This window comes from Cynoglossus semilaevis, chromosome 7, assembly GCF_000523025.1.
Source record: "Cynoglossus semilaevis isolate Cse_v1.0 chromosome 7, Cse_v1.0, whole genome shotgun sequence".
In the NCBI taxonomy this organism is placed as follows: domain Eukaryota; kingdom Metazoa; phylum Chordata; class Actinopteri; order Pleuronectiformes; family Cynoglossidae; genus Cynoglossus; species Cynoglossus semilaevis.
This window is the reverse complement of record NC_024313.1, coordinates 2,569,902-2,593,285: the sequence shown is the minus strand read 5'-3', so window position 1 is coordinate 2,593,285 and position 23,384 is coordinate 2,569,902. Positions and strand designations below refer to the sequence as shown.

Below are 23,384 nucleotides of genomic sequence, written 5' to 3'. Positions count from 1 at the left end.
TAGGATCAGACTGACAGAAAAATCACTCAATAAATCTATCTAGGCAATCGGTGCTGCTGGCATCAAACTAATGGCCAATTTCTAGCCTCGGTCTCATCTTCAGTGGTTTTCTTTCTGTTTGTTTACAGTGTCTCTGACTGTGCAACAACAGAACAGCAACCTTTGCACAAATAATTCCATTACATAAGGTGAGTAATTGCCCCGGATGTGGAAGACAACTGTCCGCTGCTCGCCTGCTGAGCCCACTGCTCCGATGTCCTTGGATTTAAATGTAACTCTGCGGGATACATGGGACCTGACGGTAAGAGGTCTGCTCAGGAACTAGAGGAGAGGGAGAGGAGACGGGGGAGACGAAAAAAAAAATATATGGACGGACAGCTGTGAGCCACAGCCAGGTAGGGTTAGAGTGGTACATCCTCCTCCCCCTAGTTTGGCTGTGGTATGTCACGTACCACAAAACATTCTCTGGGGGTATCTTGTAACGTGGTGAGAGCACTGCACAATTTCTCTTGGTGTCTCCTTCTCAAAAGTGAAGGTGCGCAGTCATAAAGTGCAGGTTGCAGCTGTAACCAGGAATAAATGGAAGGTGAGTAACTAGTTCCTTCCACTGCGGGATTTTTTTTTTTTTCTCCCCCTCTTTATTTCCTCCACCGGCAGCTTTGTTCGCAACAGAACTGATGAAATGGACTGGGCACAAAAATAACTAGCTGTACACGCCCTCCCCTCCGCTTTATTCAAAATTTTTCATATGGACGACGGGTAGTGGACTATAGAGAGTCAGAGAGGAGAAGGCAATTACTGATACTTGCTGCCAGCGATCAGAAAGAAGTGGTGGAGAGAAACAAAGAGACAAGTTCCACTCCTACGTTGTTAATTAGAATCCCTCTGCCTCAGCGTTGTGCTGAGTGAATTAGAAGCAGTGACAGGATAAAACAAGAAGGAAAAAAAATATAGTGATGTCTTTATTCTTAGCAAGCTAGCTTTTTATAAAAAAAAATAAATAAATAATTGCTGTTATGCATTGGAAAGGATTGTGAATTGTATCCTAATATCTCTAGCAATAGTTGGAGGCTGACGCGTGTGTGCTTGTGTTTGTGTGTTTGTGTTAAGGGCGGAGTAAGGAATAAAATGCAGAAAGTGGACGAAAATAAGAAGAAAGCTGGTTTCATGCTTAGGGGATTGCATATCTTTTTTTTTTTTTTTTTTTCTTTCAGCACACAGCTTGTGTGCGTTCCTGGTCATGCAGCTACTGCCCCCTGGTGTTATTTGCAAGCACAGCAACGTTTTCCATTTGCCATCTGCCATCAGATTAGGTCAATCCAGGAGAAGGAAAACAAACACTTCCAAACTACACCCAGTGTTTATCTCCTATCTTCTATGCCACTGCTTTTTATATGGGAAATGAGTGTATCTCAAAACAGACTAACTCCAGTCAAGAATTCCATTATATGGTTTGACAGTCCAGTCAGCCATAATTAAAGATGTATTTCCACGCCGAGAAACAAGAGAATTAAGACTTCAACGTCAAGTGGATGTTAAAAAAAATAGTGTTTCAAGGTAAAACACAAGTGTGTTGATGTAAAATCAATGAAACGTCTCTCTGCTTTATCATAAACTGCAACAAGAGTTGATTTCGTTACAACCCCCGCCGACAGCACTTCAAATATTTATCAGGCACTCAAACAACTATGCCAGTTCAAACTGAAGAGAAATAGAGAAAAAAAAACAACAAATAAAATATTCATTTTGAGGGATATGAATTCATATGGAGTCAGAACCGCCTCCAAACTGACTCCACCACCTCATTAGTCCAACCCAGCAGCAGTTTGCCCCTTCTATTAACCGCTAAATGAAAGACCGACAGCCGTGATGACTGGAGGAAGTTTCCTGTTGTCATGGGGATTACAGATACCAACACTGAGACACACAAGCAAAAATCACACTCCAGCTTCTAGAAAAGCCAAATGAAGGGGCAATTTACGAAAAAAAAAACAAACAATTGAGTCAGAAGTGCATATATTCACAAATCAGTCACAGCGGTTCGGCCAAAGCTTTAAATGCCAAAAATAAGACAGAAAGAAATGCTAATCTGATCGGTGAATTGCCTGCACTGCAGCAAAGGAAGAAGAAAAAACACCCACAAAAATGGCCAACTCCAGCTGCTGTCACATTTAAAGGGAAGTATTAAGCTTTGAGCTTCACTGTCATGCCGCAGATTTGACAAAGGAATACATTGCAGATGAGGTTAACAGCCCCACAATCCCTTTAGTCAAGGGCATTAGACTCACTTTTTATTCTATACTATGTCTGTCATACAGAAAAGGATGTGGTGTGAGTACAGGCCATCAAAGGTTGTAGTATTACCCGGAAGCGAATAGATGTACAAATACTAGTATTCACAGACTTCTTTTCTAATATATAAAAAAAACTCCATCTCTCAAACCCATCATCCAGTGCAGATAAAACCAATGATTTCAGTACTCACGGTCGTTACAGTGGGTCCCAGAATACGACGTCATGGTGCAGTCACAGGTGAAGTTCTCCCACTGCTGGATGCACACACCCATGTTGGCACAGGAGTCCTCTTGGCAAGTGGTACTGGGCCCTGAGAGAACCAGAGACGGAGGTACATGGTCACACCACAGACACATCTCAGCCAGGCCTAAGTAATACAGAACACATGCACAGGAAATGCAACACCAGAAACAGTGACGGACAGAATATGAGCCTAGAGCCAAGAACGAGGGGAAACAGTGCCACCACATCAGACCCACAACTGGACGTCAACATATTCAAGCCCCCTTAATGCTGGCTCATAAATACCACCCTTGGGATTTATGTACTATGGTAGTGACAAAAAATAAATAAAAATAAATAAAAATAAATAATAATAATAATAATAATAATAATAATAAATAAAAATAATAATAAATAAAAATAATAATAATAATAAAGACAGGAAGATGACCATTCTCTATCAGTTGCAATATCTGTTATTTTTCCCCATTTACATTTAAGTCAATAAACTGCGGCTAAAGTCAGCTCCAGTTGGCTGATGTAATGGCACGGTCAGCTTCCCTTTGTCTGCTTCTGTTTCAGACTGCGTGGAGAAGAACTGGCATGCATCTTTCCATCATCATACCACATGTTTGGAGCAAGTTTTAGCAGGGTAAAACTTCGAGCGCTGCATTCCTCTGATGAATTGCAAGTCAAGACCACTTGTTACACGAAGACTCACATAAACCACATATACATACTGGAAAAAACAAATGAAGAAATGCATAGAAAAAATAGAAAGAAAATAATAATAATAAAAAACCCCAACGTTGCATTTAACATTTCAAACAGCCATGTAAAGACAATGAATAATCAACAAACAGACTTCAGGACTGCAGACGAGAAGAGAAATACCGAAGAGTATTCGAGAACACGTACAGCATATCCTCAGAGGGGGGGGGGGGCATGGGGGGGGGGGTATTCAAAGTCTCTATGTGTGTTTGTTATGCAGCTACACCACACATACTGTAGCTCTCTGGTTTGAATACTTTGACCAAGAGGCAGATGAAAAGATATCTAATCCTCGAGTCGAGTCGAGAGAGATGAGGAGGGAGGGGGCGACGACACGGAGTATAATCAAAATCAAATGAAGGAAAATTAAACTAACAGTCCAAGTACATGACAGACAAATGCAAGTAAACAGTGTAAAGAGAGTAATTGCCTTGTGCAAGACAGTGTGACGAGAGAGAGAACGAGAGCGAGAGACACTTAAAGAGTTTGCCAGCTGAAAGTGTATGTACTGGGTAACGTACATCTTGGTTATCACCACGGTATGTAAAGACACATCGTTTTGGTACTTTTTCAGTCTGAGTCTTTTTGAGGCTGTTTACTCTCTGAAAAAAAAAAAGAAATTGCTCTTCTGACAAAGCAACACGTATTACATAACAGAAAAGGCCTGTTTTGTCAGCAGTATGCTAGCAGTGTTTTAATGATTCCCGAGAGGCGTTTGTATTAATAGCTTTGTATTCTTGCTCTCTTTGTCTGTTGTCAAGTTCCCTGCAAATTACCACCAACCCTGCAGAGTAAGACTGAACAAAAAGAATTGTGCTCTTCTACATGTGTTTATCTGAGAACTCCATGAACGCCTGTGGCTGCAGGGACGGTGCAAAACAGACATGAAATGATAATCTTTAATTTTCTATGATAAAATATTCATTCCGTGTTGTTTTTTTTTTTTTTGTATACCAGTATATAATAATCATTTATTGGTATTTACTGTTTGTTTTTTTTTTCAGAGAGTGAATCAACCACTGCTTCAACTGGAGCTACACTATATCGCCATGGTGACACCACTGATGCACTGCACACAGCAGACTTTCAGGCAAGCAGGCCTCCGGAAGGCGGAGTTCAACCCTCTACCTTGCAGGTCAGCTTTGGTGAAACCAACTTTGTTAGCGAAAAGGAAACATAACAGAACAGAACAGAGCGGAAAGGAGTCAAGGTTAGTGAGTATCCAGCATTGTCAGAGGGTTTACACCTGCTGTTGACTTACAGTATTTGCACACGGTTTCTGTATAGAGGCAGCAGTGTTAGTGTAATTGTTTCCTTAGGGCCTGCTGCCCTCTACAGGACGAAATTCATCTTACACATGCTCAGACGTGGCAAATGGAAGTTGTTGACAAGTTAATAATTAGTACTGATCCTATGAAGAGACATTTTAAGAACTTACTACATGCTCAGACGTGGCAAATGGAAGTTAATAATTAGTACTGATTCTATGAAGAGAAATTTTAAGACATTACATATCACCTGATTTTATTTTAATTTTATCGTGATTATTCACACCTATTTTTAAAATGAATTCGTTTTACCACCAATATAATATATGTTTAAGACAAAGTTTTGATGATGTAAGCCCAGCGGCTTAAAGGTCAACTGAGAAACCTTCTAATTAGACTAATAAATCTTAGGGGGCAGGTCGTGACTCTTCTACGCCACAGGGCATCTGTACCTTCGCAGCCTCGCTCAATCTGCCCGCTCCGAAAAAGAGCGTCATTGATGAGATCTGGCAGGCGGCCATTAAGGTCGACGGACGCCAAACAGCCCTGGAAGCCCTCCCGAGAAACCACCAGCTTTGGGAGGTTTTGGTACATGTTGGGTCCCAGACCTCCAATGAACAGGTCACCTTAAAGTAGAAGAGAGGAAGAGAGGTAGAGGCAAATGAGTATTAATGAAGTGCTGCAATGGGTGAGTTGATTAAAGGGTTATTTAAAGATTAATAACCATTTGGACAAAGTCAATGTGTCTTTGTATTTTTTTTTTGTTTTTTTGTTTCAGGGTTTAAATATCACTCATACACAAGAAAGAAAGAAACAAAAAGGCAAACCATGCCATACCATACATTACAATATAACAGAAATGAAAACATGGCCATTACGATTCTCAATGTGTTGTTTACCTTTAAGGTCGAGGTTCTTGGCACCGTTAACATTCTGGGTGACTGACTTTGAGTCCACCTTAAGAGTGTGAGTGTTGGAACCATCACGTGTAATGACCACATTGTGCCACTGGTTATCATTTAGCTGGTTGTCACTGTTGCCCTTCAGCAGACTTGGACCATTCCCCAGGTCAAAGACGTAGTGGATGAACCTACAGTAACAGAGAAGGAGCGGCAGATAACCTCACTTAACATGGGACCTTCAATTAGTATAGATAAAGCAAACACCAAGCAGTGACATCACGACTCTGTTACTCACCCTTTGACCAGTTCCACAGCGATGAAGTCGTTTCCATCTCCACTGTTGAAGATGAGGAAACCATCAGGTGATGTGGTTTTGAACTGAAAGAACAGGTGCATTGTGGAGTACGCCTGCAGAGTAGCCAAGCCCAGGTAACTGCCCTTCGTCTTGAAGGTTATAGGGTCAGCGATGATGAACCGCATGCCGAAACGCGCGTTCAGTTCACAGAAGTCGATGTCGCCGTTTTTGCACATGTCAATGTACTGCATGCCGTTAAACTTCAGGCCCTGTGGGGAGGATGGAACAGATATAGGTGAGGAAACTGGGCTCTAGCATTTAGCTCATATGCATTTTGATTCAAATTGATCAAACTATCACTGCAACAGTTGAACATGATCCAATAACATATGGCTTAGAAGATCTAGATGGAGAAACGCTCCGTCTCGTACCCAGTTTTGCCCCACATACCTGAAGATGGCCAATAAAGGAGGAGGGAGCCGAGGAGACAAATCGCCTCTCTGTCAAAATGCCCGTCTCCACGTTGTTGAATTCCAGACGGGTGTGGTCACCTGCCATTTTGCCTAAGGAGGAGGAAGAAGAAAGGAAAAGAAGAGGAGGGATAAAGGGATTGAGGAAAAGGAAGGACACTCAACCTGGTCCTATAACTGCTGTGGAAGTGTTGTAAAAGTTTGTCTTATGAACACAGTTCAATGTTGAAGTCAAACGTCCAAATCACACATCTAAACCTAGAATTATTATACAGTCACTGACAGAGGACGAAAACAGGAGAAACAACAACGTACAGTGACAGAGCAGCTCAGCAGTTTACAAGCTAAAGTACCTTCAGCCATGTCGTCATCCACTGTGAGTTTGAAGTGTTTACCGCGGCGTACCACTCGCACCGAGTGCCAGTTGTTGTCGTTGAGTTTTTGTCCGGCATAAAGAACCTCAGGACCCTTGCCTGAAGAGGAGGTTTAGTTAGTGGAGGCACGAGCGGACATAAAACACACAAACCGTGTTCTCTAAAGATCCTACATTGTTACTAAATCTACACTAAATACTGTATATAATGAATATGTGTAAATACATACATATATAAATATTTTTTAACATTATTTTTCATGCATTATTTTCTACAACTTGGTTAATTCAGGTACAATAGAAATAATATCTCACAATTAAAGACAATTGAAACATATGTATTAAATGTTAAATTAGATTGGATTGAATATTATTGAACTCTATAGAAACGTGAAAAAGATCATACTGCTCCCCCTACTGACGTGTACCCTGACTAGATTTTTAATAATAATAAAAAAAATGCTAATAATTTCAAGAGTTTACTTCACAGAATGACGTCACCTTCCTGTCAGTGAACTCTGTGATTCTTATAAATAACCACAAGAGGGCAATCAGGTTACACAATATAACCAGCAGGCCATACAGCAGCCATTACTAAGTGTAATATAAAACTCGTTTTGGTCCAAGAGGTTTTGAATGTCTATGAAGAAACTTACATAAAACATTTAACATCCAACATAATTTTAACAGCACAGCTAAAAAAATAAAAAATAAAAATAGAAATATCGCTATGGCGTCTATTAAAGACATTCCATGAATATTTTTTTTTTTTCTTTTTGGATTTTAACCCTTTATGGTATACTTAAAATGACTTCTGTCTACATCTAAATTTGGCCTCTTAGGTGAAGAAAATGTAATTTGGGAAACTGAATACATCACCTTCCCTGTGACACTTTCTCTGACACTTGCTGCAACAGTGTTAACAACAGCTCGTCTGCTAAAACCATCTGTTTATCACAGGTACATAGTTGAACTGCAGTATGCTTAATAAGACAAAAAGACCAGAAACTATTTTTTGGACTGTAGCGGTGAAAACAACAGAGCCTTGAGAGTAGCTGCAGGCACTCTGAGAGAGATAAGGAATCTGAAGTCTGAATTAATTTGGAAAATAGGCCTTTTAGAGTCTACCGAGTACGTTAAGTCTGATTAGCATAACTTTGATCCATGGTTATTACTTTTCTTTCTTATCTTAGGAATCCTCTTATCAGCCCCCCTCGTTCACACACCCCTGCCTTTACATTAAGCACACAGGCTAGTCAAACATCGACTGAAGAAGGAAAAAAAAAAAAAGGCTGCAGAAGAAGAATGTTGACTTACTGGTGTTACAGTTTATCCTGACACAGTCTAGATGGGGAGGGGAGAATAAATGACAGATGAAATTGCATCCTTCAAGGTTATAGCTGCAGACATCCAACAGTAAGAAAAACCACCTTCCGGGGACGGTCACATGACGCCACTGCCATTGTTGCCTTGTTGGCTACTTCGATGACTTCTCAGTCTTTGAGTTAGTTGGGAGTTTAGTTATGTGACAAACAGCAAATCAAAGGCCACATAAATAATGCATCAGTTGGTAATAATGTAAGATTAAACATGTTTGTGTCAGATTGAGTCTTGAAATCAATGTGACCGGGCCGCTCATGTGCCGTCAACCGCTGCAGAAAAGTGGGAGCAAACTGCCTGGAGCCAATCAGCACCAACACCATACAGAGGCCTCAAGGTCCCGGCTCAGAGGATCCAATCAGAGCCAAGGAAAACTGTGGTCCCATTAGTTTAACGACAAGCAAAACTCATGTAGAAATATAACTATGGATATAGACGTTGCAGTACTCTGTTGTATGAGGTACAGTATCAAGTACTGTTACTTGCTGTACTTCATTTTTATTATTAATCCAACAACTTTTTTTTTTACCAAAGGTATCTATTTTTGTCTTCCCTGGGTCAAAGATCTGGGCTCTAGTTAATCCCACCCTCCCCCACTGTTGCCATCTGTAAACCTGCTGTGTGCTGTGGCATCGGGCCGTTTGCCAGATGGGCCGCAGGCTCGGGGCCTTTGAAGGGGTGAATGCCATCTTTGAACAAGGCATTAGAAATGCCAGCTAGACCCACGTTTTTACTGACACTGAGCACCATGAAGAAAACAATAAAAAAAAAAAAAAAAAAGGACAGAAGAACAAGCCATGTTAGAAGAAGACATATGATCAGAGCAGCGGGTTGATGTATCAGTGCTTACCTGAAATTCATAACCAATCACTACAATTTCACTGACGTGTGTCCAAAATATAAAAGTATAAGATAATGAGTGATGACTACAATGATATGTTATGTTATGTGTTCAAAAGATGTACTGCAGAGCACGGATAGATTTTACGGATAGATGTTAGATTTAGAAATAATAGAACCTATGACATCTAAGCATCAAGGCAGAAAATTCAAGCAAGTCTAAGACAGGACATGCAGCTACACAGACAAACTGAAAAAAAAAATCAATGTTAATACATGTTAGAACACAAATATAAATGAACAGTTAAAAGAGTAAGGCCTTGTCTTAAGGTGGAGTGGACGCCAGCCAATTGAGACGGTTATACAATACCTAGATTGACAGTCAGTTTGACCCGCCCACTGTCCAGCTCCAGCCTTAATGTGTCTGCTGATTCTCTGGAGGCGGCGGCCATGAGCAAACCAAAGGCCCGCTGGGACATGAAACGAAGGGAGACATCTTCTGCTTCACTGTGCATGATGTTTGGCATCGACACCTTCATGTACATGCTGCCGTCGAAGGACAAGATGGACGACTCTGTGAAAACAGCAGGAAGAAATGTTAATAATAATAATAATAATACAAGACCACCAAACACATTTTGCATCACAACCCAGCAGGTGGCAGGCAAGTGACAAGTTATCACGTAATTCTTTACCAAAGTTGCAAGTTCTTTTTTTCTGCAAACTACACTAGCCTGCCTTTACAGTATCACTGCAACTGCGCACTTTCCGATTGGTGACGCTGCAGTGGATGCTGTGAGTCAGCGGTTTGACTGACACACGACTCTGTCAGCCTGTCAGCTGCCGCCTTATCTTTGGAATGACCTATCACAGCGTTGATAGGCGTGTCCATAGACAGCCAGGCAGGTTAAAATAGTTTATTTCCAATTAAGTAATGTTGCATTCAAAAAAGCGAGACAAAATCTTTAATTTGCAACGTAAAGCGGGACAGGTTGTCACTCCACAAGGAGACGATATGATAACACACTGCACAAACTCCACGTCATTCTGACAGGTTTTCTTATGCGCGCAGATATTCAGAAGGTAAACAAAGGAAAGAGATAAGAGAAACATCTATTAAATAGCTTGCATACATCCACCCTGACACACACACACACACACGTGTCCCACATGGCCAGTTACAGCTGCAGTCGTCTTCTTACAACTGACAGGCGAATGTCTGGGAGCTCAGGCTGCTGAAGTGCACACATGCTGCTCAGTGTGCAGAAAATTAAATCATCATGCTACTTCCTCATCGGCCTTTCAACCATTCCTCTGAAGACATTGTGTTGCGTCTTTGCTCCGATAATTGTGAAACGTTGTGGAAACGTTAAAGCACTGCAGAATGGAGGCATGTATTCTTTAATTTGATACTGTAATCACACTTAAACCTCCCCCATTACGTGAGAAGAAACAATAAAAAAAGGGAATTCATAGTTTCATATTTGACAAAGATTAAAATCTGAGAAGAATAGCAGGAGAGGCCAGCTGCTAGTGTAGTTAAAAAGATTTTTGGAACCTTTTAGGGAAGAGAAAGACCAAAAAGAGACAAATAAATCATAACGTAAAAAAAACCGTGTTGCCCCTGTGGCCTGTTTTAGTCCCACACTGTACCCGCAGCTGTTTGTTGTAGTTTTCCGCACTGGGTTTGGTAGAACGTGCCATTTCTGCTCGATTTGACGGCAAATGTTTACTGATGCTAAATGTAAAGGCTTTTAAAGAATAAATGTGTTTGGCTGCTCTTAAAACAGAGCAGGTATTTTACACAGTGCTAACACCCATTACCTCAGTACTGCTGCCAAATGGGTTTACAGATTCTGTGTTTCCAGCAGCGTAATTGCAGTCTACATCTGGCAGCTGCCAGGATTGCAAACAGTAATAAGAGAGATAAAAAAAAAACTGTTTAATGACTAGGATAGTATGGACGGCACGGTGTGTCAGTGGTAAAGGATGTAGGCATTTTTATAATACACGGACGTGTGGTGAAATGCATGCTGCAGGGAACGGGGCTTTTAGGTCAAAGTTGGAGCAGGCACTGGTTGTTAATATTCATAGTAGAAGTCTCTGCATCTCTCACTGACGGCAGCTTCTATTTTTCAAAATTGGATTTTGTTATTGTGAATTATAAAACTATACATTGGGCAAAGTATATATAAAATAATCAATTTAACCAAAAATGTTTGGGAGTCACTGCAGTATTTCTGCAGATACACAAGGGTTGATAAAAATAAGAACAGAGAATTCCTGTCTTTGAAGTCACACTGCCCTCTGCTGTACCAGTCTTAGCCGTTTGTAGTTCTGTCGCAGAAAAAAGGTTATAAAAGATACAAGGTGAACTAAAAGCAAATTTTGCTTTGACTACACCTCAGGCTATGAGAACGTATGCAATATAAGTTTACAGGCATAACATTCCATTCCTTGGTCCGTGATTTCACTTCCTGCTTCGGCAGCATTAAAACCAGGACCTCTGCCCTCTATTCATAAAAGAACTGCAGTGACACGGAGCCTGACATCATACAGTCCAGCCTTACTACCTGCCTCAACGGAGCCTGACATCATACAGTCCAGCCCCAGTCCTACTACCTGCCTCGCCTTGGTGATCCTAGAGCTTGCAGCTAACACTACAGCTATTGTTTATAGTAGCTATAAAGTATTCTACCTAAATTTATCAGAAACCTCTTCACACCTACTTTAGAGTGCGTTTTTGTAATTGACAGCAAAGTCTCTCTGTATTCTAGGTCAGGGACATCTGTGACGTCCACCACTGCTGATGAAAGTCACGGACGTGCATTCATCAACGGCGGCCTTGGTAGCTTACCATACCTTAAAGTGGATTATTCAAAGCCAAGCAGCTGCATTTGACCTCAAGGATGTTAAAGCCGTGATAAGTGACAGCTTGTGGTGATTTATGGGCGTAATACTCCTGCTTAGTGGGTAAACACACATGGGTCACTGTGAGTGAAAACAAACCCGAGCGTGCACAAGTATTCAGAAATCACAAACACGCGCACACGCTGACCTTATCCACTGACGGCAGCAGACGCCTTCATACACACGTTAGAAATATTACCACTTTAAGTAATCGCAACTGGATTTAGCGTAGGAAATGTCACACTGTAGTAACGAGGTTAATGACTGGGGGAGTGAGGGGAGGGGCTACGAAGACTTTAGGAGGCACACATGGATCAACAGGTTTTTTTAGAGGGCAGTCAACCTTCAGATTTTGCAGAATTTCAATGCTCCATTCAACGTCATACAATTAAACAGGTCTGATTTCCTGGAAAATTCACAAACTTCATGTCAGTCTGTTTTAAGTTTCAGACTCCTGATCAATATGTTTACCATTTTTGGATTTTTTTCTAAATGACTGTTACTCTTGATAAATCTAAATCTGGTCGCTCCTCTCCGCTCCGGTAAATCTAATAACAGGACTGTATCTCCATCTTTGAAATCCCCAGATTCTTTCTTTTCATATTTATGAATTGCCTTTCAAGCCAGATCAACAGTCTCATGGGTAATGCACTTTTCAACAACCTTGCAAGATGACTTTTCTAGTGGCTTCAGAGTACAGAGGCGGGTATTATCCTGTGAACTCCGAGGTGAAGGTAAGGGTTTTTCCTCAACTTCTTTAAAAGCCGCTGGGATTTTCTGCCAGGACAATTGTTGATAAAGTAAATTTGATTTATGGTTTTGTCCTTGCGGAGAACTTACCAACGTGAATAAGCCTGATGTTTTTGGGTTGATAAACGAACGCTGAAAAGTATATTAAATGTTTGTGTTCAGTCTTTTACTATAAGGAGAAAATGTGCCAAAAACAACACCCTGTGGGCAGATAAGCACATTCGTTTTCTCACATATCTCTAAACAAAAAAACAAAACAAAAAATGTAAGTGTTCAAATACACTGGCCATTAATTTCTACATTTTTAAGCATCAAAAAACCTAGTTTTTATTATGCTACCAAGGTAATGACGATCTGCTTCATTTGCAGCAACATGTTCACATAATCAAACAGTATCACGGCGCAGTAAAACTCCTTTCTTCCCATCAGCCTTCTGTGATTACCCCAGTTGTTATTATGCAACTAAATTGTGAGGCAGCAGCTTTGAACAAACCAGCCGGTGTGCTCTATAAATACAAGCCCTCGGCATTATTGTTGAAACAACAAGGATAAGGAATATAATAGTGACATACTGCAGACACGGAGGATGTTTACTCTCCAAACTGTGAACCGCAGCTCCATCAGAGGGCAGCACAGTCAAAGGCAGCAGCTGCTGATCAGAGCATCGCGCTCTTTTAAGGTGAGGGATAATAAACCTGGCCTCAAACACAACAAAGAAAATATATTAATAAAAAGAAGATTTATGTATCAAGAATGAAAGAGTCTACTTTAGGTGGAGGAAAACATTAATATCTGACTGTAAGAAGGTGTCACTGACTTTGTCGTCTAATTATTGGGCTGAAAAACGGATAAGTATCTAAAATCTATTGTAATTAAAATGTGAAATAAAAAATATATAAAACTCTGGTGTTATTTTGGGAAACATTTTTTTAATAGTGAGGATTTCTCATCATTAAAATCTGTCCTCTGAGATCCCCCTTGTGTTGCAATGAAATCTTTAGAGAGGGAGGAAAGGTCGATTCCCATTGTGTTTTTTTTCCTATCTATCTCATTATCTATCTATCTGTCTTAATATCATACTTTTTTTCTCCCTCCCTCAGTGCTGTATGTGGGTGCGAAATAAAAAAATAAAAACAGAAAAAAATACAAAAAGGGACATTGTGCAACTGCATTCTTGGAAGAAAAAAAAAATAAAACCGACTGAGACGCAAACCACAGAAGTGTAAGGGAAGATGGATGCTGCACTTTCTCAAACGCTCCTCCATATTCAGCTTAGCGACTAAGAATGAGAGCTTGGGTTTTACGTAACCAAAGCTTCTCAGCAAACACTTAATTACAAATGGGGATTAGAGAGCAACAGCATTATGTTCCAGCAGTGGAAGGAAAAAAAAAAAAAAAAAAGGAAACAATCTCATGGTTTATAAAGTGCAGGCGGATCTCCTGTCCTCTGGGGTGGACGTCGTCAAACACATTTCAACCATATTGTTGACATTAATGCTAAACGCCCACTAAACAGGTTCCATTACACTCTGTGTAAACATGTTGCCACTCCATCATCAGCCTCTCCGTGCTCCAGTCATTTGTATTGGTAGAGTTGAGTTGTGGCACAGCCCAGAAGGATGGCTGCCAACTCACCGTGAGCCTGTCTCCACCAAACATCACTTTTAATTGCATGAAACTATAATTTCTCCATCTGCAGGACAGGAGGAGACACCTCACTGGTTGGCCTACGTGTTTGTTTACAAAATGACCTCAGCTGGCATCCTCAAGAATGAAAATGGAATCAACATGACTTCCAATCACTCAAAAACATCACAGTCTCCGAGGAGGCGAAATACAGAAATATGAAAAGGTGAAAGAATTAACGGGAATGGATTTCAGGAGGGAGAAGAATAACCTTGCCTGTCCCTGGCAGAATAGCAGTGGGAAAAGTGCTTGTGCATAATAATTCAGAAGATACCAAAGTCATTATTCGGCTCAATTCCACGATTGTTCAACAGCAGGTGGAGCCAAGCTGAGATGTGGTGTGAGAGGAGGAGTCGTGGGTAATCTACTTTCTTAAAGGAGCCAGGATTGTTTTCAGTCAGCACAATGCAGGCATGTAGCAGCCACACCAACACATTTGTGATTCAAATTAAATAACATTTATTTAGCACGGTTCCCCAGGCTGCAAAAACTGCAAACTGCTAAACACCTTTAACACAAAACCGGCAACTCATAAACACGCAAAGGCTCCAGGGTCCACATCCAGACTTTTCAATGATCTGGGTCAAACAAACCATTAATATTTATTGGTTACTTGAATTTTTTTTTTAATTTAAAAATTTGAAGAAAACAAAAAATTCATAATGTTAATTTGTCTTTCAACTCTTACAGTTTATAAACACATTTTTGTTATATATATTCATATGCCAATTCAATCATTTTTTTTTAATTATTATTTTCTTTTTGTTACATTCGCCCTGTGCTAGCTTCACCTTAGAGGAGAAACGCAAAAACGAGAGGAAAAAAAAGAATCATCTTGTAGTACCAGGGCAGGTTGAATGAATAAAGTATGAAGCACATTTTGGTTACCAGCCGACATATTATTTCCACTGTAACATAGTAACATCAGCTGTAATGGGAAACTGCAGGTGTAGCTGCTGCTGATGCTTCAAATCTACCACCTGCAGTGTGCCGCAGAGGCATCGTGTGCTAAATGATGTGAATCAGTTACCACATCCCGCGCCAGTGAGCCTTTACTGTCAGCTGTGAGTGTGTGTCATACTGACGGGGAATTGATTTTAAAACAAGGGAATAAAAAAATAAAAATAGTCAAAATATAACGTACTATTAGAGTGAAAACATTTGTCTTAAAAGCCAGGGCTGTACAATTGCATTCCTTTTTCCTAATTTGTCTCCTTTTTCCAAAATCACTGTCCGTTTCTATAACGCCTCATTCCCTGTATTCCTGTTTTTTTGTCACCTTGACTATCCTCCATTTTATACCCTTCCCCCATTTGTCCTCTGTATACATGTGAGCAGTGGTCTGTTCATTGGGCCAGACCTTGAAGTGTCACATTCTCTGTATGCTGAGATAAATGTACAGGGGAAGGTGCTTATCACCCCTTCACACAGAGGAGAGAGGCTCGGAAAAGACGTAGAAGGCGTGAGTGAAACCCGAGTTAATGTGTGCTACAGTTATTTACCAAAGAAGAAGAACTTTCTCTTGTTGAATATGCTTAATTTGAAACTAATTTTCTTATGCTTGAATGTAATAATTATTGAATTATTATACAATATCTTTTTCATTTTGAAGCTGTAGTAAACTGTAGTAGTGCAGGGGAGGAAAACATCAGCACGATTCCTGTTTTACGTCCGTATGCAGGGCTTAGTCACAACTATCCTCTCTGATTCAATATTTATCAAGCTAATTAGTCCACACTTACACAGAAGGTCCATGCAAATCCAATCAACCTCTTCTGAAAAGGACAGACCTTGGAGACGGACCTCCAAACACCCTTAATTTTCTACCTCTGTAGAAAGTAAAATGGCTCTCAAGCATAAAATAAAATAAAATAAATACTGAATAATTGAAGACCCCTTTTTTCCCCTTCAGGTTAAATTAAGCAGACGTTCATAAATAGGAAAAATGTTATGATTAAAACACCAAGTAAAAAAATAAATACAAATGAAACAACAAGTTCTTCAAGGATAGTCTCATCAGCGATAAGCAGCCAGAAAGTAAAATTGAGACGTTTGCTACGTCTTGTATCCATAAACTCAAAACCAAGATTGAGACATGCCTGATCTGGAAAGGAAGAGACTAGTTTTACATATAAATCAGGTAGAAAACGGTGTGGACTTTTAAACGCCTACACTATGTTGATAAGTCTGAACTCTAGTCACGATTAAGGCGAGCAAAAACGTGGGCAAAAAGATCAATACTAAATCAAAACTGTTTGGTAAATATTGGGGTAAATATTAAAACCACTAATTTATTGTTTGATAATTACCCTGGTTTTGTGGCTGTCTAGTAATATTATGACAATTCACAAATAAAAATAAATAGCATTGTTGGTATTTGATGTTTGGAATATTACATTCACAGTTGTAGCTCCAATTAATGCAAGCAAAAAAAGGATCCCGTAAAGGAAATTCACAGTTGTAGCTCCAATTAATGCAAACAAAAAAAAATAATTCCGTAAAGGCAAAAACAAACAACAAAACAATTTGTGTACCCAGAACTAAACAGTTGACCTCTGTAATTGAGATAAAATACTGCTGTAATTGGTGTCTGACTTTAGGAATTACTCCCACGAAGACAGCCCTGAAGCTGAGATGTGCCAGTCACTGCACATCTTCTGACTGTTTATATGAAAAGACCTTTTGAAAGGCTTTAATGTTACCACTCTGATACAAATGGAACAGTCCAGTGAATATAGCTGGTGAAAAGACTTATAAATATGAATAATAGTGGGTCGAGTACATGTTGCATGGTTTTAAGCAATATTATTGCAATGGTGCTTGTGTCGCTACGCCTTTGGAGCCATTTTTAAAATGGAGTTATTATTATGGCCATATCACCTTATCATTAGATGTCAGTCTAAATAAATATTCATGAGAATTCAGACGCAGAGTTTAACTGTAGGGTATATGGATGGATGGATGGATGAATGGATGGATGGATGGATGGATAGAACTTTATTAATCTGTTAGGAGAAATCAAGGACTTAAATTACAAATAAAATACTAAATAAAAAAAGAAATAATATTCCAAAAGTAAACTTTCGTCACGGCACGAACGCGCTCTCATTGTAAAGCATTATATATTTATACTGAGGCCGCGCGGCTAAATGTACGAAGACGACAAGCATTAGTGTCATTTAATCCGCGTTCGGCCGTTGTCACCTATGATTAAACTGCAAGTCACGAGGCAACCTATTATTTTGCTGTCACTATAAATGAACATTAGGCAAAAGAGGCAGATAATTACATAGTGTTGCATTGTGGGTTTTTATCGTGAGACCTGACGCAGATGCTGTAATTAGAAAGTGTATGAACGTATGAGAAAGAGTAAAAAGATGAAATGGGGGGAAAAAAAAGAGTTGTTGGATCACTTTTATGTGAAGTTTTTTTTCAAAATTACAACACACGAAATCCTAAATGATAAACGTTTCAACACAACATCAGTCGGACTAATTCCCAACCCTCAGCTCAATGCTGCAGCCATAACTGTTCTCCACTGTGAAAGAGGAAACACTTACTGTAGGTGGGCGGTGCCATCATGTCAGGGAAAATACACTGTGCATTAGACACAATCCAATCTGTCTCCGGTGTGTGTGTGTGAGTGTGTGTGTGTGTGTGTACAGGCAGCAGAAAACACCGAAAGCAGAGAGTCTCACTGGGATAACTCACACACTGTCGGACCAACACAATTCATTACAGGCCTACTTACCCGATTAACTGATCTCCTTTATCAACTGCTCAGCATTAAACAGCACAACACTATCCCCAGCTACCTTAATACTACACTCTCTTAGCCCACACACACTTTGCTTGTTTTCAAAATGTAAACCCTCACCTGCAGACTGTCATCTGGCTGTTTTACATCAGTGACAAGTTGGCAACACGCTTCATCCTCTGCGTCCAAGTGAACCATCACAATAGCAGTTGTAGTTTTGAATGAGCGTCACCTCGTCCAAATACTGCGCAAAATCATTTAGGTGAAATTATCATGACATTAAATATTTAAAAAATAAAACAGGCCCGTTAGCTAGTTTCCTAGCGTGGCCAGAGGACACAGCTCGTCTCACAACATCACCATCACAGCAGCATAATGATTTCCCTTTCTTGTTGTTTTCTGTGGATCTCACTACAGGCTATTTGAAAAGAAAATCACTTTTTACAGCATTAATTTTTAAAGTACTGCCGTCGAATCGGCACCCGATTAGATACATGCGGAGAAAATGCTAAATAACATAAACGCACTTTCCTCTCCAGGAGAACAACAAAAGTCGATTTACAGAATAATTCGAATTTCACAAGCGCACTCAGCGCACATCAGTGCGACGGCGAATACGTGAGCTGTGGTATTTCAAGAGAACATCTTCCCCTTTTCACTTCGCCATGTGTGCCCGTTGGTGCCACGTTGTGCCAAGTCTCCCTGTGTGAATGCAGATTACGGACAGATGGGTTTTTGGCACGGCTAGGCTTCCAGTCACAACCCAGACAAAGGGAGTCTGTCAGGGCCAGGGACCTGCTATCTCACTCCTGCATGGGGCACTGACACTGTCAAACACCTACCAGCACTGGCTGTCATAAAAAAAAAAAAGCATTTTAATCATGGAGATGAATAGAGACGTGCAGTACAGACCCCAGAATATACGGTGCCTGAGAAGGTGCAAATGAATATAGTCACTGAGTGTCAAACATCAAGTCCGATATGTGAAAATATTCATAACAGTACAGAGTTCACCCTCAGGCGAGGAAGGAGGGCGGGGCTGTGACTGGTGTCCATGATGACATCACATCACGCTGCTGGCAGGTGTGTGTGTAATTGTGTAAGACGCCATTGAAACAGTTAAACCATAAAAACGTCAACAAACCAAACACAGGTAGTGAAACCTGCAAACAAACAAGACGGCTATTTTTTTTATCCTGTTGAATCTTAGTAATCGCCCGTCTAATTTCTCTACAAACTAAAATATGTTTTTTCTTTCTCAAGCAGAAGATCATTTAAAAAAAAGAAAGAGCATCTATGTAGCTCTCAATGAAAAAGAAGAAAACACAGGAAGCAGTACGACGCAGCTACAACAGATATGCTGGAAAATATCCAGTGTGTCACTGATACCACTGACAACTAATATTACCTGTCACAATGTCAAGTCAAACATTTCCATCACTTGTATCCAACACTGACAAAAACCCTACACATACTGTATGTATATGTGCTAATATTTTGTGTTAATACAGGCGGAAAAATGGTTAAAATGTAAAGTGGTTTGACAGCCCTTATTTAAATACAATGGAATTCTAAAAAAGGAGCCATATTGTCTCAGATATATCTCCCTCCTGTATTTAACATTATTTTCCATACAACACATGCTGGTCTCAGCAAAGTGTTCAGAAGAAAAAGCGTGCAAATGAGCCAATTTACATTCCAACGGAAAGTTACCGGCAAAGACCAAACATTGTTATGTAAATGTCTAACCTTTGGAGCACTTCACAAGAGGGAACAGATCTCTATCATTTTAACACCCGTCACATCATACGAGCTCAAATCTCAGAGGGCACGGGATCAATTGCGAGTGCCGCGTGTAAATACATTTCAGAGATTGTTTGATATCGTCACCGGGGAGTTCCAGGCGCCTCCTAAAAGCCGAGAGAAGACGGAATACAGCGCAGCCTACCAGCAAGAGTGATATGGCTCCATTTGCTTCAATGTGACGCATTGATTTTGAAATGAAGAATACAGCATGTCATTTCCAGCCCGGCATTTCAAATCAAAATGATCATCTCAAGGGCTGTTTCTGAGCTGAACACATTCAGACGCGTTCTTCTGTGAACTGCAATATGAGCAGCCATTAGAGAATACAGAGACTGGTGACATTACGCATGTTTTCTAATGTACTTTGTCACAAAAAAAGACTTTGTTGATGATGTCACCGCTGATCTGACTTTATATACAGAGTGTAGCCTGGGGGAAGGAATCAAAAAAACGAGGCAGGTTTTCGCAGAACAAATGAGGGAATGTTTACTAAAAAATATTTTAGGATTCACAATGAAGCGTGCCAAACATCAAAGCTGCCTTTCTTCAGATTTCTTAAGTCCAATTATGCAAAAGAGTTTGAATGAAAATATTCAAGTTGGACAAATGGATACACAGCAACCTCAAAACTCTATATTCAAAATGATTACTCCATGAACGACCTCTGGTTGAAGGATGCAGTGTACAGCTGCAGGACTGACACACACACACACACACACATGTTGTGCGCCGCATGCACAGCAAGGTCAACCATCTGTCCAATGGGGTGTTGCAGCCGTGCACAGTGAAAGCAATGATGAAAATAAGTTAAAATAATAATAATAAAAAAATGAAGACAGAAATCCGACCAGTATTTAACAGCCACGGTGAATTAAAGAGTGATTAGCAGCTCCGGATTAACATTATCAGTGAAAAAACAAGTCTTCCTGCAGCACGGACGAGCGCCAGCAAAACAACAAAATTGAAACAGATTTCAAACTCAATTTGAATTTGGGATTTCACATGTGCCGTCAAGGTCGATTTACTCAAATAATACTCAGGACGACTACAAAGGTTTTCAGGTCTTTGAGCTAATCTGAAGTTTCATGGAAAAAATTACTGCCAACGAGGCAAAATCATCCAGGTCATGGTCCTCACAGCAGGGATCCAACTACGTTCTGGGAAAGCACAGTTCTGGAAACAGCTACTGTTTACTTAAGCCATCACCAAGAAAAAAAGGCTGGGACAAAACTTTTCTGTGTACGAAAAGTTGACTACAGCTTAAAGACTTTGCGTCGTCATCAAACTCTAGACGGATTCGCAAGAAAATGTTTTAGGGAACTAGAGCAGGAACGTAAACTGATGACTAGGGATGTTAGCATGGTTATGTAATATTTGTAAGATCGTTATTTTGTCCTCTGATGATGAAAATCTGATAACACGATGTCTTGGTTTCGCCAAATTTGCTGGAATCGCACGTAGGGTCCTGAGAGGTTTACCTTAATCCTCTACCACAGCTCTACTTTAACACATCACACCTTCAAGTTTTCCCCCCAGTCGCACTGACTAGTGTGCAAGGAGGATCGTGCACAACGTATGAATCTACATTGGCAATCTGAATGGGTCATGACCGAGCAGCAACATTGCTCACTGAATTCAAAAGTGCAAGAAGAAACGAGCAAATCTCAACTGAGACAGAAGAATCCAACCCAGTAAAAATATATTCAACATCTAATATTAAAAGAGATTTTTCATAGTTTTGGTTGTCTGGAATCATTAAATTCCAATTACTGTGTTGCTAACCCCTAGTAGGTAAATATGATGTAGTCGTCTCCCCAGATACTCATTAATCCTTTAAAAGCACATCCTTCACACACACTTGGGAGATCCGAAAGTACTCCAAGCCCTAATGTGAACTTTTAAAAAACTCGACAAAACAGCACAAAAGTTGAAAAAAAATAAACCCCAAAACAATACTAGGATAACATACGCTTCATAGTTAGGAGTGTCCCTATCTCCTCTGCCTCATAAAAGCTTAATGTATCCAGGCTCTTAAAACACTTGGCAGGGAGGGCTCATTTCATCAGCGAAGAGAGGTTCGTGTTTACCACAGGATCTTCCCACAGCAAGACGAGGGAGGGGAGAACCATTCCGTGAGGAAACGGAACAGAAATATCCCATTAAATCTTTTAAGGTAAAGCTTCCATAAATATCCTGAGCCGAGTATTCCAAGTCACGTCTCTGTTTGTCTGCTCAAACAGGGCATTGTCCACTAACTGCTATGAGTTATTGGACGCTGTCATAGGCCAAATTCCTGCTACTTTTAAAGCACATTAGAGCAGGACAAAAGCCGTTTCAGCAGCGCAGGTCCACTTTATGCGTTAGGAATCTTATTAAACAAACAGTAACAACACAAGACAAACAGAGCACCTCTGCTGTAGCTGTGAAAAAGAAAATCTTGAATGAACGCCTCTCACGAGCTGTGAAAAAGAAAATCTTGAATGAACTCCTCTCACGACAACACAGAAAAAAAACACAATCATGTAGAAAGGAACCGCCTCACCTCTCTCACAGGTACTGCCCCAGAAACCAGAGCCGGTGCAGTCGCAGACGTAGCGGTTCCATCCTTCTTTACATGCGCCGCTGTTCTTGCACGGGTTGCTGTCACACTGTTTGCCCGTCGCCTTAGTACAAGAAGACCTTATTCCTGTCATGTTCTGGGACTGAGCTATCTGCCGGATGTCTTTGCTTCTGCCGTCGATGAACAGATCTCTGACGCAGCCCACGTAACCATAGTTAAGTATGGCGGTCCAAAGCTCAGTGGGGAGCACCAGAACCCCACGACTGTCCGGCAGGCCCCCCAAATAAAGGTCGCCCTCCAAGTCCAGGATCTCATTTTCCCCATTTGCGGTGAATGGCGTCCGACGACTGTTTACTGAGATGATGCCTGGAAAAGAAAAATTAAATGCTGTATGAATATGACCTATGACGTGACATAACAAAAACCAGTGTACGAGAATAGCGTTTTATTTGGTGCACATTTGTTATTCTTTTTAAACTAATCTGTCTTTGTGACAAAAGGACACAGAGGGTTTGAAATTTCTCAATGAAAAGTTTTCACAACTCAGAGGTGAACATGAAGCCGAGGCCCAGAAAGTTGAAAAAGAGGTCATCGGAAATAGCACGAGACTGTTTGCCTGAGCAGAAATGAGGTCTGGAAAGGTGGAGAGGTTTGACCTGTGGTTGTCAGCCAAAACTGGACTTCATGAAACTCTCAAGAGAACTCTATCTAAGTCACACTATTACAGACTATTACTCCAACAATAAAACCAGTCCTCAGACACAAGGGCAGCACAAGCTACATTTGCAACTATGAAAAATAGCAAGAGCATTGACGCAAATGAGAAGATTAGTGTCAGGAAGTTTAGGTAAGAAAAGACCTGGACAAAGTAAGGCCTGTGGGCCAAATACAGCCCACTGGGCTTTCAAGTCCAGCCCGCAAGATGGAAGCAGACATCAAATGTACCAAATTATCATTGAAAGTTTATTGTCAACTTCGACATCTTAAATCCATTCCTGGCACCAGTGAGTTTTTGGCTTCCAGGCCAACGTGGCATGTGTACAGAAAATAAGTCCTGAAAACACCTGGCACAGATGTATACACTGTGATCTCGATTGCG

The 23,384-nt window shown here is 40.5% G+C and overlaps 1 protein-coding gene across 8 annotated transcripts in view; it reads right to left on the bottom strand.

Annotated features, from left to right (window-relative positions):
* nrxn3b (neurexin 3b) overlaps positions 1-23,384 on the bottom strand; it is a 243,031-nt gene that overhangs the window by 115,407 nt on the left and 104,240 nt on the right. For 5 of the 8 annotated variants that reach the window (XM_025057000.1, XM_017033574.2, XM_025057001.1 and 2 more), the window contains 10 exons: positions 22,268-22,651; positions 9,187-9,390; positions 7,914-7,940; positions 6,577-6,696; positions 6,204-6,316; positions 5,754-6,022; positions 5,456-5,646; positions 5,009-5,182; positions 4,417-4,443; positions 2,486-2,605 (listed from right to left, as the gene is read on the bottom strand). In XM_025057000.1, coding sequence (XP_024912768.1) covers positions 2,486-2,605; positions 4,417-4,443; positions 5,009-5,182; positions 5,456-5,646; positions 5,754-6,022; positions 6,204-6,316; positions 6,577-6,696; positions 7,914-7,940; positions 9,187-9,390; positions 22,268-22,651 — 1,629 coding nt within the window. The remainder of the gene's footprint in view (positions 1-2,485; positions 2,606-4,416; positions 4,444-5,008; positions 5,183-5,455; positions 5,647-5,753; positions 6,023-6,203; positions 6,317-6,576; positions 6,697-7,913; positions 7,941-9,186; positions 9,391-22,267; positions 22,652-23,384) is intronic. The other 3 variants (XM_025057003.1, XM_025057002.1, XM_025057006.1) reach the window with 1 other exon arrangement.